The sequence below is a fragment of the Falco rusticolus genome, chromosome 2 (assembly GCF_015220075.1).
Source record: "Falco rusticolus isolate bFalRus1 chromosome 2, bFalRus1.pri, whole genome shotgun sequence".
NCBI lineage: Eukaryota > Metazoa > Chordata > Aves > Falconiformes > Falconidae > Falco > Falco rusticolus.
Window position 1 is genome coordinate 108,678,054 of NC_051188.1, and position 19,012 is coordinate 108,697,065.

At 38.4% G+C, this 19,012-nt stretch overlaps 1 protein-coding gene across 9 annotated transcripts in view; it reads left to right on the forward strand.

Moving 5' to 3' along the window:
* ROBO2 (roundabout guidance receptor 2) overlaps positions 1–19,012 on the forward strand; it is a 475,917-nt gene that overhangs the window by 442,521 nt on the left and 14,384 nt on the right. For 5 of the 9 annotated variants that reach the window (XM_037377879.1, XM_037377880.1, XM_037377883.1 and 2 more), the window contains 3 exons: positions 155–369; positions 10,480–10,662; positions 15,391–15,561. In XM_037377879.1, coding sequence (XP_037233776.1) covers positions 155–369; positions 10,480–10,662; positions 15,391–15,561 — 569 coding nt within the window. The remainder of the gene's footprint in view (positions 1–154; positions 370–10,479; positions 10,663–15,390; positions 15,562–19,012) is intronic. The other 4 variants (XM_037377882.1, XM_037377886.1, XM_037377884.1 and 1 more) reach the window with 1 other exon arrangement.

A 19,012-nucleotide genomic window follows, 5' to 3' on the forward strand; every position in this document is an offset into this window, starting at 1 on the left:
TATGGTGAATAACTAAACTGGCTTTTCTGGAGTTTAACCTAACAAACACGTTTTGTAAATCTACTTCAGGACTTATTGAAAGGCCTATCTTCTGTTGACCATGGGGTACCATGTCTCAACAATTCTGATGATGTTTTCCTGTTTGTTTGTGTAGGCACATCCAAACCAATACACAACCTCCTCAGGCTCCAGTTCCGCCCCTAGGATATGTATCTGGAAACCTTATTTCAGATTTGGAAACAGATGTTCCAGATGATGACGATGATGAGGATGATATTGAAGAAGAAACTGTAGAAATCAGTAGGCCACTAAGAGGTCTAGAGCATACTCCAGGCTCCAGTATGGACAATCTAGACAGCTCTGTGACAGGTAACCAAACACAGTTAACAGTAACGCTGACTTGTTCCTAACAGTAAAATACATCATCAGTCAAACACTTTCTAAGTGAAAATTTATTCCACTCTATTTCTGTAACATTTAAAATGTGTTAATATTAAACGCTAAAGTTAAAGAAGGATTTGAAAATACTTTGCTTTGGTGCAAAATGATAAGAAAATTCATGAATTTTAAAAAGCTTTAAAGACTTGAAAGAAAACTCAATTACATCCTAGCTTTCATGAGAAGTTCACTCTACTGGAGAAGCAAGCCAGTTACATGAAAAGGAGGGGGAAGACCTTGGCTTAGAAATATATATTTCATAAATCAGGAGCAGCATAAAAATGTTATCTTAAAGCACTTTTAGATATTTTGCTGGGTAAATGCTTTCACATATGACCACAGGGAAGTTAAAAGACTTCAGAATAAGTGTAGTTATATCAGTACAGCATTTATTTGTAGAGTAAATACAACATTTATGTAGGAAAATGTGTATTTTGAATCTACTTTGTATTGCTTAATTTAGTAATTGTTCCCTTTCAGTGAAGATACTTAATTATTCTGACATTCTTTCCTTCACTGCTCCTCACACTTTGCATGCCTTGGAAAGGTACAACAAGGGATCATCGAAGGGGACCTAGAAAGGCACGCTAAACTAATGCACAGAATCAGAATGAAAAAAATTGCTGTTGATAAAACATAGGCAGTGAAATACATTTTTCTGAAAAATACAGATTTTATATGGACATAATGTATTTTTTGTAAGCATCAGTATATGTCCCTTTAGGTTGAAGTTGAGCCTCTGTATAACGTACTGTATCCATAACATACAACTGTACTGGAGACCCAAATGTACATAGTGTCTGTAGCTCATAAAAGCTAGTAGGTGCTTCTTCAGTGTTTGACCTCAGTTGAAGAACGCTGATTGTTGGTTGTACCTTAAGGGAGACTTGCTCAGTACAATTTACTACCATAGTGCCTCTGAATTTCATCTCATTGTTCTGGACCTTTGAAATTCCAAGGATTTTCCACCCTTACTTAAACATTGCTATTCTGAAACCACTGCAGGAATATGACAGTGGTAGAACATCAATACCTATAATTTTCTTCCTTTTCCCTTGTTGAATTAAATAGTGTGTAGCTTAATCCCACTTTCCAGGTTTTCCTTCACCCCAGGGCCAGACTGCTTGCCAATCTAATTAAGATTTAAGAATTGTATCTCTGCTGCTGTGATTTGAAATCCAGATTCAACTGAAGACCGTAGAGTTAAAGTTTAAATCCCTGAATTGAGAAGGTTAACTTATTAGTGCATGAGTATGTTAAGTCACTTCGCTTGAATTTCTAGTGTAATCTCCTTCAGGCTATAATTCTGCATATTTTTACATATCTCACTAATGGCTCAGAAGCCTTTCCATTAGGAATGCAGTAAGGGTTTTGCACTGGTAATACAGCAATAAATTAAGAAAGAATCAGGTTGCTATATATTTTCCATTTGGTATGTATTAATATGCCAATGTTGATATATCTGTAAATCAGAAAATGAATATTTTTCACATTTGCATCTTCACCTAATATTTTGGACTGCCGTACCTAGCGCAAAGTAAGGAATAGCTGAATTTCCGTTCCAAATTGCAGACTTCTGTGCTTACTACAATTTGTCCTTTTATGCATAACATTCAAGTTTGTTATAATAGTTCTAAATCTTGTTTAAGTATTGGAGCATTAAATGTTCAGTTATTTTAGTGTTAAAATTTTCTTGGAAGTAGTTAGGCAGAACCTGGTAGACTGGGAGTGTACTTAAGGTGATCCAAATGCACTCCCACTCATCACCACCACTGTCTTGATGTGTCCTCATCCAGCTGGAAATTTAGGGTTTTCTTTTGCTTTTTCTTTGTCTTGTTTAATTACTAGTTGGATCTGTTCCTTGTTCTGGTCCACCGCATGGCAAGGTGTTTGCTGGCACTGCAGGAAGGGAATGTGCAGCTGGAAGGGAAGCAAAGTGATAGACTGACCCTATACTGTGTATAGCCAACACTTAGATTAACTTAAAACAATTACAGCAGTGGAGCCTTACAAAAATACATCCAGAATGTTAGTCTAACTGGTCTGTGAAATGACAAACTATCTGAATAACAAAACTACTGTTTTCCTCAGTTACTATGTGGGTAAAACCTCGATTTTCTGAGGACTTCTTTTGTGTTTGTTTTTTTCAAGAGGTGAAAGGAAATTTCTTATTATGCTTGTGCAAATTGTTTCAAAAGAGAATTTTAATTTTTGTGTATCTGTTTCTGTTAACTCTTCCAAGCTGCATTTACTGGTGTTAAGGAGGGCGTATAACAAATTGCATTCATTGTTTCTAAGATGTTTCTCATTCTCTAATTCGAGTGTCTTTAGAATACTGTAGAACAATTAAATTGTCCTTTCTTGCACTTTGAATATACAGGCTACTTCTTTTCATAGGGCTTTTGGTGACTTAAACCAGCATTTCCCTAGGAATTTGTATACCATGCTTTCACTTCTTTAAACATTTTATTAAAAAATGGAGACAAATGAGAACAGCTAACCCAGATAAAGCAATATTTCTGTTCATTTTGAAGTGCATCCTGTGAATTCAGTGTTTGTGAGAAATCTAAATTGTGAGGAATCTGGGTTCAGACTTCCTTCAGAGTTGCTGTACGGTGAGCATGGCGAGTTTCCTCACCCTGTGCTGTTAGCGTGCCTCAGTGATGGCTTGAAGATACCCACTCTCGGAGTGAAATGGTACTTTGTCCTTTCTGGCTGAGCTGAGACCAAGGTTTTCATCTGATGCCAAATACGGGATTCTCTGAGGGGAAACACTGGTGCTGTGCAAACCGAGCTTAGACCGTTAAATTCCTGTGAAACTACAGTGTTTCTCCTTTAAAAGTCAGGTTGTCTTCCAGGCCCTCGACTTTTAGTTACAGCTAACTGAAGATTCAGACAAGGATTTTATCTGTGCTATTAAGCTTTTCTCTTTGCAGGTGGCAGAGACATAATGTTGACATGTATAATAAAGTGAAAAGAAAGGAGGAATGCACAGTAACTATTTCTTAACATTTTCCAGATATTGCAAAGAAAACTCAAGGAGGGAGCTTTATATTTGAATGATTGTGGGATAGAATATGAAATTAAAACCAAAGTTTTGATTTGTTCGCAGCATGGTTTGTTACTGAGTCTGATTGGGGGGGGGTGGTGGTGTAAGAACTGAAAAGCAACTGTAAAAATTCTTCTCACGTGACTTTTATTTCACATTTAGGGTTATTTTTGCTTTCAGACACACATTTAAATATGGTGGGATTTTTTTTTTGCTTATGTTCAATATTTGCCTGTATAATGAATTGCTGTGCAGTTATGGCATGAATGGTCACAAAGAATCTGTTATGTTATTCTACTTTAATAGACTTAATTAATTGCATATGATGACTATATAAGAAATTAATTTGCTTCTCACTGAAATCACTAGCAACAACACTAGGCTTTGTCAGATCAAAGTATTATGGTCTGGGTTTTTTTTTTTGCTCTCTCCTTACCTTCCCCTCCCCCAGCACCACCAGTGAAGCTAGCAGTGAGAGTTGGTACATCTTCCATCCTGGTGCATTTTGACTGAGGGAAGAGATACACCCATTAACTAGGATGTAAATTGGAACAAGCCCTTTTCTACCTAACTGATACAAACTGATATAAGCAAAGAGATATTCTTGTAAACAGTACTACTGCAAATGGATAACAGGGTTTTTTTCCCCAGTAGAATTATATAGATCTGAAATTATAAACATCTCCCTAGGCTGTATAGCCCAGCGAGGAAGAAAATTCCTTATTTGGCATGTTTTGGTCTTGATTAAAAGAATCACTGATCACTGTCTGTATGGTAAAAGTTGTTCATTCATTGTGTCTGAGAACAAACGGAATAATTCTTGGAAATTACACAAAATCATTTTCACAAGCCGTAATTTACTGTGGCAGAGTTCAGTATTTATATTGATTTGCTTAGGGATACCTATTGCAAAAAATTCTATTTTATAAGCAGTTAGACAGATTGCATTTAATAGGAAGAATGTGTTTCATGGATTAAATGTGTGCTCAGAAAATAGGAAACTGCTACTTTTTGTATCTCATAAAAATGGTAATGCAACAATTAGCAGGGTCATATTATAAAGCACAGACTTTACTCTAGCTTAATGGATCTAGGGATATGCATTCATCAGCAACGATAGATTTAGCATAAAACGACATGTAAATGAATTGATGACTGATCATAAATTAATTTTAGTGCTGAAGAAGTAATAGAGACACAGCAAGATGCCACTTTATCATAGTATTTTACTGCTCAGCAACATTTGAGCAACTACTTAGTGTTCTGTGTGCATTTCTTTTCTAACAGCTTGAATAAATTTGAGAATTTTTTGTGCCTTTCAGCAATATGGAAACCAAAAAATCTAGAAAGATTGAAAATGCAAACAAATAAATTTGGCTAAGTGACATAGATTCATTTTTCATTAAATTTTTCTGAAGGACATTAATTATGGTTGGACCTGAGAAGCGCCATATATGTATGTATATGACTTTTACCTCCTTTTGTTTAGTGTTTCCTGCCCCATAATACAAATTTTAAAACTGAAGGGGTTATTTCAGGTGTATACATTTAAATATTTGGGCTTTTATGGCAAAGCATAACATAAAGTAGAAGACCAGATCTAATTTTTGAAGTGTGAGCATATTTATATTCTGCATTCAGCCCCTTCTATTACTCTTTCTTATTTTAATGGTGCAATGACTATTTCCCCTTTTGTTCCATCACTTCCACCAAATTCAGTGGACATTCTTTCCTTGTAATTATGACAGTAGTCAAACATATCCAAAAGAGGATAATGTCTTTCTCCTGCACAAAGGCTAAAGGAATTCTGTAACTGATTCCAGCTCTGGAGCCCTCACCACAGGAAAGACAGGGGCCTGTTGGAGTGGGTCCAGAGGAGGGCCACAAAATTGATCAGAGAGGTGGAGCACCTCTGCTATGTGGAAAGGCTGAGAGAGTTGGGGTTGTTCAGCCTGGAGAAGAGAAGGCTCTGGGGAGACCTTATTGCAGCCTTTCAGTACTTTCAGGGGGCCTACAAGAAAGATGGGGACAAACTTTTTAGCATGGCCTATTGTGATAGAACAAGGGGTAATGGTTTTAAAGTAAAGGGAGGTGGATTTAGACTAGATATAAGGAAGACATTTTTTACAATGAGGGTGGTGAAACACTGGAACAGGTTGCCCAGAGAGGTGGAAGGTGCCCCATTCCTGGAGCAATTCAAGGTCAGGTTGGATGGGGCTCTAGGCAGCTTGATCTAATTGAAGATGGCCCTGCTCATTGCAGGGGGGTTGGACAGGATGATCTTTAAGATCCCGTCCCAACCAAACTGCTATATGATTCTATGTTTTCAGCTGAAGTAGCATCAGTCCCCAAGGACTTAATCCATACTTCACAAACCTAAGCAGCCTAGCCCTTTTCCACCAAAAAACCTGCAGAGGAGCAGGGGTTTAATATTAGCATGTACTTAATGGCCTTGTGAAGGAAAGCACATAAGCACACACATACAAGTCCCAGAGACATAATTTGTTAACTTTAGGCAAGCACATAGAGTTTGGTATGTACAGGAAAGTATCTAATGGAATTTTTCAAAAGCGTTAGGTTTGTTGTGAGCAGCTTTTACTTCACAAATGCATTAGATTTTTTTTAAAGTAAATCAAGAGTACACTTCACAAAGAAAAATATTATTTTTATTGCCTGCAAAATGCCACTAAAAGCAGTAGAATGCTGTCTGCAAGAAGCTAGCACCTCTATTCCCCTCACCTTTCCCTGAGAGCAAAAAAGCTTTCTGTTTGCGTTAACACCAAGAGATATTTTATGGAGCAAGAAAACAGAGTTCAACTTTTCACAGAGTTGATTTTGTTCTGCATAAAGCATTTACTGCTGCTGTCAGCAAGAGTAAAATTTACAGTTGCCAGAAAGCGTGAAAACTCAAATGTGCTTTTGGAAAACACATAGTGAGCTGCATGTAAAGGAGACACTAAAAGCCTGTTTCATTCCATTTCAAAATACTCAGCTGATCTGAAAGGGATGTCAGTATCTCTTATTCTGCTTTTATTCAGAGAAAAACAAATGTGCATCTGATTTGGAAAGCAAGAGGCCAGTGGATGCCTTTAAACAAGCAGACACCATGTGTGCTGCATTAACGCAGCTGTGTGGTGGCCTGAGGTGCCCGGGCTGGGCTCCAGCACTCTCATGCCTTCTGGGCGGTGTCCGCACCTCTGGGCAGCAAATCTAGCCAGGGTTTTACTGCTGCAAGTTTTTCTGGGGAAAAATTGTTTAGACAGGAAAACTGAATACCTCAGGAACCAGGAGAGATAACGTAGAGATTTCACCTTTAGTTATCTGGTCACATACGCTGGTGGGTGCTGTATGTGTCTCATGGTCACTTGCTGACTTCAACAGTAAGAAAAAAGTTTTGCCTCTGCTTCAAGCAACCAGAAGTATCATAGAATCCTTGAATCATAGAATGGTTTGAGTTGGAAAGGACCTTTAAAGGTCATCTAATCCAACACCCCTGCAGTGGGCAGGGACATTTTTCATGAGACCAGGTTGCTCAAAGTCCTGTCCAATCTCACTTTGAACATTTCCAATGATGGAGCATGCACAACTTCTCTGGGCAACCTGTTCCAGTGCCTCACCACCATCACCCTCAAATTTCTTCCTTGTATCCAATCTAAACCTATCCTCTTTCGGTTTAAAACCATTGCCCCTTGTCCTGTCTCTACAGGCCTTGATAAAAAGTCTTTCTCCATCTTTCTTAGAAGCCCCTTTATATATTGAAAGGCCGCAGTTAGGTCTCCCTGGAGCCTTCTCCAGCCTCAACAACCCCAAGTGTCCCAACCCTTCTTCACAGAAGTGTTCCATCCCTCTGACCATTTTCATGGCCCTCCTCTGCGCCCACTCCAACAGGCCCATGTCTGCCCTGTGCTGAGCACCCCAGAACTGGATGCGGTACTGCAGGTGGGGTCATCGCTTGCTTTAGTTGTCAACTGTGTGGATGTCCCCGTAAAGCTCACGTCCCTGCGAGAACTGAGCTACGCCTTAGGCCTGACAGGCGGTGCCTCCTCGCCGCTGCTGGAGGAGAGGGGAAAGGGAAGCAATCCAGGGGCAGAGTGCACGGTTCCTAGCCTTGCTAGTGCTTGCTGTTCATGGGAATGCAGAGGGGTTCAGAGACAGGCAGGGCTCTCCTATAGGGTTAGCCTGAAAAATTGGCATTCTGATAACAGCAGTCTACTGATAATTAAAATTTAGCTATTTTTAGGAAAGCCTGGCATGTCTATGGGTGTGTAGAGTGATACATGTGCACACACATCCTGGAGAGTGCATTACAGGCTTTTGTAGGTTATATTTCATGCTTAAAACATGGTGGGTTTTTTTGGACTGGATGAACTTCAGTCCAGCCCACCAAAGAATAGGTGAAAAATTGCAGCTGTTCCTAGACAAACCCTAAAAGTGTCCCGTTAAAATAATCACGTGTATTGTATGTTGTGTAACAGCTGAGTGACTGGGTAGCAAATGGACAGAGCAATATGAACAAATGGAAATTCAAACCTAAGTTCCTTTAAAACATCCATAGTCTTGTGCGTCTGGTACTGGAAGCCATACCTGTTCTGGACAGGATATGTTTCTATGTCTCTATGTAGACAGTAGAATGTATCATACAAAACCCTCTGCCCCTGAAACTAACGAGATACATAGTTAAGTTTTTAGCACCTGAGTATCGTCCTTTGATATCCATGGGTCTAGCTGTATTTTTATGTTTCAGCTTGTGCTTACATATTTTGCAGAATATGTCGATAAGTGATTGTTTGAAAATGTCCTCAGCTATATCATTTCACTGTCTTACATCTTTATGAAGTGTTTTATCTGTAGTATCTCTTCTCATACATCATCAATAACTGTTGCTAAGCCTTTTTACTCTCCATTCTCTATGATGTCCTATCGCACTTTGATTGTTAGTTCAGAAACTGTCTTCTCAGAGGAAATTCAGTTTTAGCCTTTCCTTGCTGTTATCTAGGCTTCCTTACATCTGTCTGCATCAGGTCGAGAGTCTGTTTGGAAAATAACAATTTTATGTGTCCTCTTGGCAAGCAGAATCAAACTCTGTTACTCTCTGTTGCACTTAACACACTTTCTGCCTGTCAGACCTCCATAGACCACTTCATTTTCTTTTCTTGTATCTTAGGAGTGCTTGGACTTTTGTTATTATAGTGTGCCAGTTTGCTGACATTGAAAGGTTTTGTCACTGCAGCATCACAAAATAATCCATTGTTCTTGGGCTTTGTGGTGCAGTGTGCTACTGACTAAATTCCAGTATACATTTATAGTACACATGACTTATTTTTTGCAGCATATATTTAACATTTGACACCATTGTTAGTAATTAGTCTATCAGTATGGACTTATATGCAGGCCATTATCGATTTACTAGTTAACAATTTTTAACACAATAATACTTTCTTGGACATGGATTATAAAAAGGCTTTGAAGAAGTTGACTTACACTGCTACACATTGTATGTACATTTACATAAATTCAGCTGTGCTAACTGAATAGTTATGTCAGGGCCATGATGTATTTCTCCACGTCTTCATGTCTTTGAAAACCAGTTCTCTGCAGATTCTCATGCATTTGCTGGACTTTTTTTTCAACATATGCATGCCACTGTTTTTTAAAAGAAGATTTCAAGTATTTCAAGATAGGTGCCTGTGCTATTTCAGAACAATACACTATGTCTACACAACACTACTCAAACACATGCAGCAGGGTAGCTCCCAAAAGCAGTCTGGTAGTTCTCCACCTCAGCTGGACTTGATAACTAATTAGCATGGCTACTAAGTTCCTGGAGCAAAACTAGGTGCTTGGTGCCAGCTAAGTTTCCTTTGCTTCTGGCTCCACTGCAGAGTTTAGAATTACCCTGTGACATTTACCCATGATTTTTAGGAGTACAGAACACCTTCAATTCCATTTGAAGCCACAAAAGAAACAGAACTTCAGTACTTTGAAAAAAATCTGAACTGAGCTATAGCTTTTGAAAATATATTGTACTTGCCAGGCTGGGTAGCTGGTTGATGCTTCATGCATTGGAAAAAAATAAAATATAAATGAAAAGCAAATAAAATGAACCCTTCCATCACTAATTTGCTCTTTACATTTTAGTTATGTCAAGATTTCTATATTTCTTTCATGTGCTCTTTCTGGCATCTGGTTTTCTGACTGCATTTTTATGATGTTATTATCACTTTCCTCTGCTGTAGTGGTGGTAATCTATAGCTAGAAGGTACCATGAGGCCAGCATTGGCTTAGTGACTGACTCAGTATTGAATTTCAGTATGTATTTGCTCAGCTCTTGAATGTTAATTATTTCTAACCTTTAAGAAAGTAACTTTAATCCACTAGAATGAACTACTTTAGGTCACCTTTCTTCCAGCTGTTTAAATTGCTCATGTGTTTTAAGGTTTTGATTGAGAAAATTACATAATGCCAATCTTGTTCAGGATAGCTCTTGAAGCCCATGTCTGATTTCAGCCATATCTACTGAGACTTACACTTGTGCTGTGCTAAATTAAGACTTCATTATGCAAATATCATACTAGATACTGATTTAGAAGTCAAATAAAAAAAAAAAATACCACGTCCACTTCAACCCCAAGGAAAATCTATTAACTTTCAAAAGAACCTATTATGGAACCTTCACATTTGTAGCAAATATGTATAATTTTGTTTACAGGATCAAAGCAACATGGAGTAAGCTATGAATGAGATCCCACTTAGCTGTGATAGTGCTCTTTTCTACCAAGGCTTGTCAGATAAACTTTGGGTTTCCTGTTGTGAAAGGACATGTTAAATTGGTCTTTAAGCTTTAGATTAACACTGCTCATTTGTACCAAGCTCTGTCAAATGAATTTTGGGGTTCCTGTTGAGAAAGGACGTATTAAGTGGGTCTTTAAGCTTTAGATGATCAAAAAATATCAAATGTGCACAACTCACTAGACCCCTACATTTGTTTTTAGGTTCAATGGTAAATGGATGGGGTTCTGCGTCTGATGAGGACCGTAACTTTTCTAGTCATAGATCTAGTGTAGGTAGCTCCTCAGATGACTCGATCTTTACCAGCGGCAGTTTTGCACAAGCACTGGTTGCAGCAGCAGATAAAGCTGGTTTTAGGCTGGATGGAACCAGCCTGACAAGAACAGGTTTGTAGACTCAAAGTTGATGCTTTCTGCATGAAGGGTGTCTCTGCCTGTTCTCTTCTTTTCAGTGAACCTGCGTCTCACACTTGTCTAACATGCATGGAATAAGGTGGATGGAGATATTTTTATCAATATATTTTAATGAAACCTTGATTACATTCCATTTTTAGTGATTTGAAGTAGTGAATAGCACAAGCTTTTAATCTGCACCTTCAATCTGCTGCAGTTTCCTTCTGTGCTGGCTCTGCTATAGATTTATTTATATATGCTATGTTTAATATTTCGGTGAAGAGATCACTAATTCTGCCATGCAGTCTTTGATGATTTCATTTTTTGCAAAATCTCCTCACAATCTTTCACATTTGCAGTGATGAACATCATGTTTGAACTATTATCTCCATCCCTGCTCTTCTGTTGCATCTCTTCTTGCAAAAGTGTATTTTTCTGTGAAGGTTTTCTAAGCATGGGGTGAATTGGTGTGCTTTTATTGTTAATAATACAAACTGTTTAAAGTCCTTATTAATAGCTGATTTACAAAAATGTTTAATCCAATAAGTTAATATATTTTGGTAAAATTTAATTTTAATTATGCCAGCTGAATGTGCCAAGTTAAATCTAACAAAGGTAAAATGACTATTTGCTTTTGAAAACAGCCAATCTACTAAAATGAATTAATGAAAAGTAAACATAATTAAATAACAGAAAAGTAAATACAAGTTAGTAAACATACTTTTTAAAGCTCCGTATGTTTTATTTCTAGCAAAAATACAAGCAAAAATTATTTTTAAATATTCTGGGGGGAAACTAAAAGTATTTGCATTTGCTTAGTCTTATTAAAATAGCAAAAATAATTAATTATTTAAATCCACAAATCTAATAGCAAAGTATGACCTTGGGTCATATTTTTGTTATAGTATTTCAGCTGATTCCTGCCCACAGGTCCCATAATGTTCCTATAATTTCAGGTTTTTTACTGTTAGTCTGGTATGAAGTCTATCCTTCAGTAAAATGTGTGCATTTATGAGAGATGTCTCCACATGTTAGGGCTGAAAACCTCAGGCTTTCTGCATGCAATGACTTCATGGCAAACACTGCATTTTAGGAATGTTAGGAATGAAGAAAAGAATCAATGGCAAAGTCCTGTGTTGCCAAAAAACTACAGGGTGAACTGATACAGCTTTTTTCATATCACTGGGACTTTTGCCATTGATTTTGGTCAGACATAATCATCCTTAAAAGACAGTTATTTCACCATTAAAAGTAGTTATAACCCTCACTTTCTTCTTACACTAGTGGAAAGTTGGCTAAGTAAATCTGTCTCATCATTTGAAAAAAACAAAGCAAAACAAACCAAAACCTGATGTCGACCTTCACTGCTATGGGTGCATTTGGTCAAAATGTAATTTAAAATCTGCTGTTTTGCTTGAAGAATCTTCTAAGCAGTCTTGAATGAAGAGTGCAAATCCTTCCCAACTTTTTTTTGGTGTCGTTCTTGACCTCAGTACAAGCTAATGCGAAGATTCACCCAGACTTAATGTCAGCAGATCAGCCGTTGAGAAGTACAGTTTCCCACAAACACACACAATACAAAAGTAAATGGACACACAAACACATCAACACTTTTAATCTCAGTGTAGCTACGTAAACTGAAAGTAGAAGGAAAGAATGAGAGCCTTCTCGTCAGTTACATTTTCCTAGCTTAATTAGGTCACGAATGCTTTTAAACTGAGTACTTGCATGTAATTCCTCAGACTATTAGAGTTTGGGGTACAACAAAGTATCCAACAGTTGTGGTAGACATTTTTTTTATTATTACCTTCTTACTCTCTTATTTGATCCAGCAGGCAAAATGGAAAGAAAATAAACCCAACATGTCAGCAAACAGCCCTCCCCTCTTTTCCCCACAAAAACCTCAGTTAATGTAAATAACTCCCCATTGCTTACTGCAGTTTCATTACGCTATGGTACCTCCCAGGGTAGCGTGGATCAGTCACACATGCCTATCATGGACCTGCTACACCGCAGCAAACCTCGCATCCTGCAAAATGGTGTCTTGTAGTGGAGAAACAGCAGTATTATTTCTGTTCATTCCTCTGGAGGGAGTTTGAAGGTCCTGACTCTTTACTCCTTTGCAGTCTGGACAGTTATTTTCACCCGTTCAATATTCTCATCGATATAAAGTCCAACTTGATAGCCTCATGTGGGTATGTTTGATTACCAGGCATAAGAGGCGCTGGTAAAGCCAGATGCAAGGAATCTCCCCTGCCAGACACTTTGATTCTAGTTTTGAGAAACCATCGTGTGATTTGCCATGAAGTTCAGACAGTTTTCCTTTTTAACACCCTTGGGAAATTAAATCAAGAATTAGTGGATTCATCCTTGTCTCCGTTTACTCACACTAAATCTACTACAGAGTCTGACACTGCTCAGCAGCTCTTACTGGAAGGGCTGCATACAAATACAAGATGCTGTAATCGGTTATTAGGTGCATAGAAAAATGTGTTTTCGGAGCCTGCACATCTTTTGTGCTTGCCCCATGTCTGATTTAGGTCAGTGCTATTTATTTTCCCTCATTTTCATGGAGGGCTAAAAGAGAATGTTTGGCGTCTATTTCTTTTTCAAACCAACATTCTGAATGAATAATCACATTTCTTTAGTCAAGAGAATTAAGTGTGAAGAATCTTCATCCAGCACCCGCTGTTTGCACTTGCATGTTCTGTGTTTGTTTTTGCAAAACATCCGTGCAATGTGCTGTGAGCTAGGATGGAATTTCAGGCTCATATCTGAATTTCTTTGCATTATTGGTCTTCTTTCTGATTTCTAAATGAAATTTTAATTAATTTTTTTTTTTTGTGTTCATCTCCTGTCTCATCCTTATCTATGAAAAAAGAGCTTGATCACTTGTCCTTGGCTGCAGCTGTGCCAGCTATAGAGGTTAATGTTTCCAGCCTTCCCCCAAATGCTTATTACTGCTTTCTCCCAGCTCCAGAATTAACTGCTTGGGTGCACGTTCTGTAACCCATTTCAGTTAAAATGAGCCAGGCTAGCAAAGGCATACTTTTCATACTGTTTAAGTTCAATTAGGTTTATACTGATAGAGGAGAGTTAGGGAATGTCCCCATGAGAGGCTCAAATGCAGTAACCTCCAATAGCTGGCAGTGACATGCAGCTGGGAGACAAGCCTGCCTTACAGTGGTGTCCTCCTCAGGGTGCACATCAGTCATAGAATCAGAGTCATTTGAGTTGGAAAAGACCCTTAAGGTCACCCTGTTCAACTGTTAACCTAACTCTACCAAGTCTACCACTAAATGATGTCCCTAAGCGTCATGTCAGAAGGTAGAAGATCAGGCCTGAGACAGTCAGCAAATCTCTGAAGTCAAATACCGAGACATTATTCTAAAATGTATATATTAATGTGAAACACCCTGTTAGAGAGATTATGGCTACTTTTTTCACTTTGCCTTCTTTGAACCGAGACTATTTCAAATAATACAGTGGGTAGCATATTACTCATGTTTAGGTTTATCTAGATCGGGCCGTATGTGACAGCATCCTGGAATTAAGCACATCTTTTGAAAAGTTTTACTTGAAAACATAACTCACAGCAGGGCAGACCCTGGTCTAAGTTAACCAGATGATGAAAAACTTCTTACCAGCTTGGTGTCAGTTGAGAAAAATAAAAAGCAGCCATTTTGCCACTCTCCATCCACTTACGCCACCTGGGCCAACAGCAGCACTGAAAGAGCAGGAGTTTTGACTGGCTAATGCATTTTCTACTGCAGATAGGATTAAAACATGTAAGAATTTTAAGTACCAGTTCTAAATGAATTAAAATGTTAACATCCCCGAGATACTTGGCAAGAATGACATACAGGTGAAAAAAAAGAACGTAAAACATGATCTTTAATTTTCATCCATTTTTATTAAACACTAAGCCTAGTTAAGCTAACTGAATAAAAATATCAAAATAAGAGGAAGTGAATGTAGTAAATGGACTGTGCTCCTGCAGTTCCTGCATGATGCTCTTAATGATTTGCTCCACAGAACAGCATCAAAGACATTTTTTTAAGAGTAATTGTGTAGCTTGATTAGTGTGTGTGTGTGTGTGTATATAATCTGAGGAATAAATTCAGTCAGAATACATCTTTTTTAACATATAAAAATACTGAAAATTAACAGGAAAACTTTAGCATTCAAATATACCCCCATTTTTATTTCTTGAGAAAAGAGCCCTTAAGTATACAAAACTATACTGCTGCATAGCTTGCAAAATCAGTTATGTTTATCTCACTGGAGTTATTCCAGGTATAAAGTGCATATGGGAGCCCCTAAAATGAGAATCTGGCTTGGCAAACATGAAGGTGGAAGGCAGGAGGAGATAAATTTGATATGATTGCAGAACTGTTTTCCTTCCCTGCTCAAGGCTGAGGAGTTGTTATGACACATCTGTTCAGCACATAGAGCAGGTAGGAGTTACATGGCATACAGTAGTTTTATCACAACAGATGGAATGTTTTTAACTATAAAAGTTAAAGGCAAAAGAATGCCAAGTTTCCCACTTCGCTTGTTGTGGCGTGTCTTAAAGCAGTTGTCATCAGTGGGTACCTCAAGGGGACACTTGCTTGCCTCAGAGAATTAGTCCAGATTTAATGTTTTGGAACAGACATTGATAGAACAGCCCATTTCAAGGCAATAACATTTTTTCATCTGGTTTCTCTTTCTTTTTTTTAGGCAAAGCGTATCCTTCCTCTCAGAGACCTCGGCCGAGCAGTCCTTTTTCTACTGACAGCAACACCAGTGCCGCTGTCAATCAGAGTCAGAGGCCGAGGCCCACTAAAAAACACAAGGGAGGACGGTTGGACCAACCCTCCTTGCCTCATCGTAGGGAGGGAATAACAGATGGTAAGTGTTGTGGTGAATTCCCTGGTGGTAACCTGCAACCAGCAGGTGTGCAGAGTGGGAGAACACACGTTATGGTGAATCCTTTGTTTGGTGAAGTGAGGTCCCCAGGTCCCCACGTGAGCAGTATTGCAATGCTAGCAGTGGAGCTTAGCTAAGTGAACCTGCAAGGACCCTTTCTTTGTTTCAGCTCCAAACGTATTAGTATCTCTCAGGTTTCCTCAGACCTCAGTGTAAATCTTACCCAAAAATGACTGCATTGCACATGAGCTGACATTAAAAAAAAATGGCCTCTGGGTAATTTTACGTTTAATGAAAGTGGCTGCTGCCAGCGGTAGCAGTGTGGCATGGATTCCTAAGGAGAAGCGTAGAGCCAGTCTCACAATGCTCTGTTTGGTTTGTGCTGGTTTTGACAGCCACCCAACAGCTACAGCAACACATGCCACGCTTTTCTCATGATTCTGCCTCACGTCTTGTCCGTGCTGCTTCATTCCTGACATCCACTGACCTCAGTGACTTTGTTTCCTCTTTGACATCTCTGCTTCTCTCTGGCCGCTGCTTCCCATCTGGAAATTTGAAGCATGTCTGTTCTGCTCTTCTGACGCCTAAGATCAGCTCAGTCTTCCATTATCTTTGTCTGCCTCCTCTTGAGTTTGGCAAAACACACAATTGCTACCTGTTACTTTTTGAGGAGGACTGGGTAGGAAGGTGACTGGCTGGCTACCTCCCTCTCATTTCTTCTGATCTCCTCCCTGGCACCTGTAGGTGTTGAAATAATCAGAGGGGAGAAGCAGGCAAATGGAAAAACAGTATTATAGTGGAAATTACATGGAAAAACACCACTAAGGATATCCATAATAAAATGCAGATGGAGATGTGATCACTTTCCCCATGCTGAACTCTCTTTCAGTGTTCAATGCGGGTCAATTCTGAGATCTAGACTGTCCCACCTCTCTCAGTGGCTCTTCTAACACTATCTGGGCCATGGGACTGGGTGTGATGCTAGCGAGTCATCTCCTCATCTTAAGTACACCTTGACAAATCTTCCAGTATATGGGTAAAGTGTAAAAATGAAAAAAAAAAAAAACAAACAACCTTAAGATTTTAGTATAAATATCCTCCTTATTCCAGTAAAAATTACTTGAGAATTGTAGAATATCCTGAGTTGGAATGGACCCATAAGGATCATCAAGTCCAACTCCCTTCATTATCTTCTTTGGACAGGTAACATAATAGATTTGCTAGTATATTTAGTTTGATTTATTTATAATGTGCTATTTATTACTCTTTGTACGTATGTAAGATATATTTAGAGCTTGCAAGGTGGTCAGTGGCCACTAAAACCACCAGAGCCTCCTCTCAGTCATGTTATCATGTGTACAGATACAATTTTGCAGTATGCTCTGACATGTTTGTCACACCACAAAGGTTGAGAACAGATTCCAGAAGTGAAAGTCTTCACCAAAGGGGTTGTTGTTACATCTCACGCTCTATGGCTCATCCTCACTACCCTATTTGGGGAAACAGCTAAAATTAGCTTAGACTCCACTCATTAGACTCTACTCGTACAGATCTGAGTAGGTTTAAACATTAATGCCCTCCTCTTCTGGAGGCCTCCCTGCTACACAGATCCATTAAATAGATGTGTCTTTGCAAATAGTAACTGGAAATTGTGGGTATCACTTGCGGTGCTGGCAATACTCTTTCTGTGCATACGTTAATTTAACCCTTTTGCATGACATATACTGTCACCCTGAACTATGAGCCTCGTGGGCCACAAATTCTGTGTACATGGGAGTTTATAGTGCACTAGTATGGTGGGACCTTAATCCTTCTGCTTTTGAGTACTATTGCTATATAAATGTTTAACAATAATATGGGTACCAGAAAATTAATATCAATCCAGTTCAGGTCATGAGACAGAGGGAATTGTGACTCCTTAGGGAGTGACTCCACTGTAAAAATCTGGTGATGTTTCAAATTAGTGAAAGAGATCGGATTTTAAGATTTATTTAAAAAGAGGAATATCCTATTGTCTTTTATTTATTCTTTATAAAATACCAGCCTTATTGGGGTTTCATATATTTGAGTCAGAATACCAGTGATATACAATTTCCTTCAACAGTCCACCTCTCAGACACAGGCAGTAACTGCAACAGCTTTTGGACACTGTTAGCTTAACATTTGTCTCTTATAAACCTAATTTAAGGGCTTACTATATGTTCCAAAAATCTACAGTGTCCTGGAGTAATAGAGGATCCTTTCCCATCCTGTCTTACCACAGGGACAAACAAACACAAATTGTACAGTTCTTCCACTTCAACGCTTACTGAATGTGAGTCATTAAAGTGTAACAGCAAGTCTGAGCCATAGCTAAATTTGCAAAACAACATTTGTCAATAAAGGAAGGTAAAGATTGCTGCTGTCACCTGTGTGTATGTAAACTAACTGAATTTAGGAATCTCTGGTATACAGAAATTAAAAATGGTAGCTGGATGTTTGGTGTGAAATATTGCAATGAACTTTATGAAGAGAGGCAATACCATTATGCTTACGCTGTGGTTAGAAAAAGCAAGTAGGAGAACCTGGGATTGATCAAGCAATTCTGAGCCCTAATCCATTTCAGCTTATCCACAGGTCTAAAACACCCAAAGAACTTTACAAACATGGTTTTTCATTTCACTACTATGCATAAGGCAATCATTATACCCATTTTGCAGATGGATAAGAGCAAGAATCAGGTTAATAGTAGATCAGTAGCATAAGTCTACAGTGGTTCCAGGAGTTGCAGCTAATCTAGAACATACAGTATGATTTAAGTACAGACTTTGTTTCCTTCTCAGTATCTTATTAATAACAACTACTAGATGGCAATTGCTGAAGAAGGGTACTGTATGTTAAGAAGTTTAATACTGCAATAATTTAAACTTTTTTTTTCTACACGACTACTTAAATTTTTTGTTTATATTGAATGGTAAATATTTTATCTTGCAAAATTGTGTTGTCAGATGTCATGTTATGACTGTTTATTAGATTCAGTGCACCTCCAGCAAGTGCTTATAAATCACAGCTTCAGTAATCTCTATTTCAGATTGCATAAGCAGATGCCAGTGTTGTGGTTCTGTACATTAACTGGTTATGATCGCAATAAAATCAATTATAAGAAATGCCATTTTGGAAGCCAACACTATAAAGCAATTTTAACACTGGCAAGCTCTATACCCTCCCGCTTCCACCTACAGTAACTCAAGTATAGTCATTGTCATGAAAGGTCACATCTATATTCATAACTAAAAATTTCTCAAATAAATTAGTGCTGAACATAAAGCATGCACCAGGCTCACTGACAGATTATTATAAGGCTGTTCTAGCCAGAAGGTAGATATCTTAATCTGGGGTATGGCACTTCAGCTGTGAACAAAGGTACAACAGCAACATCAGATGTAACTTCTTT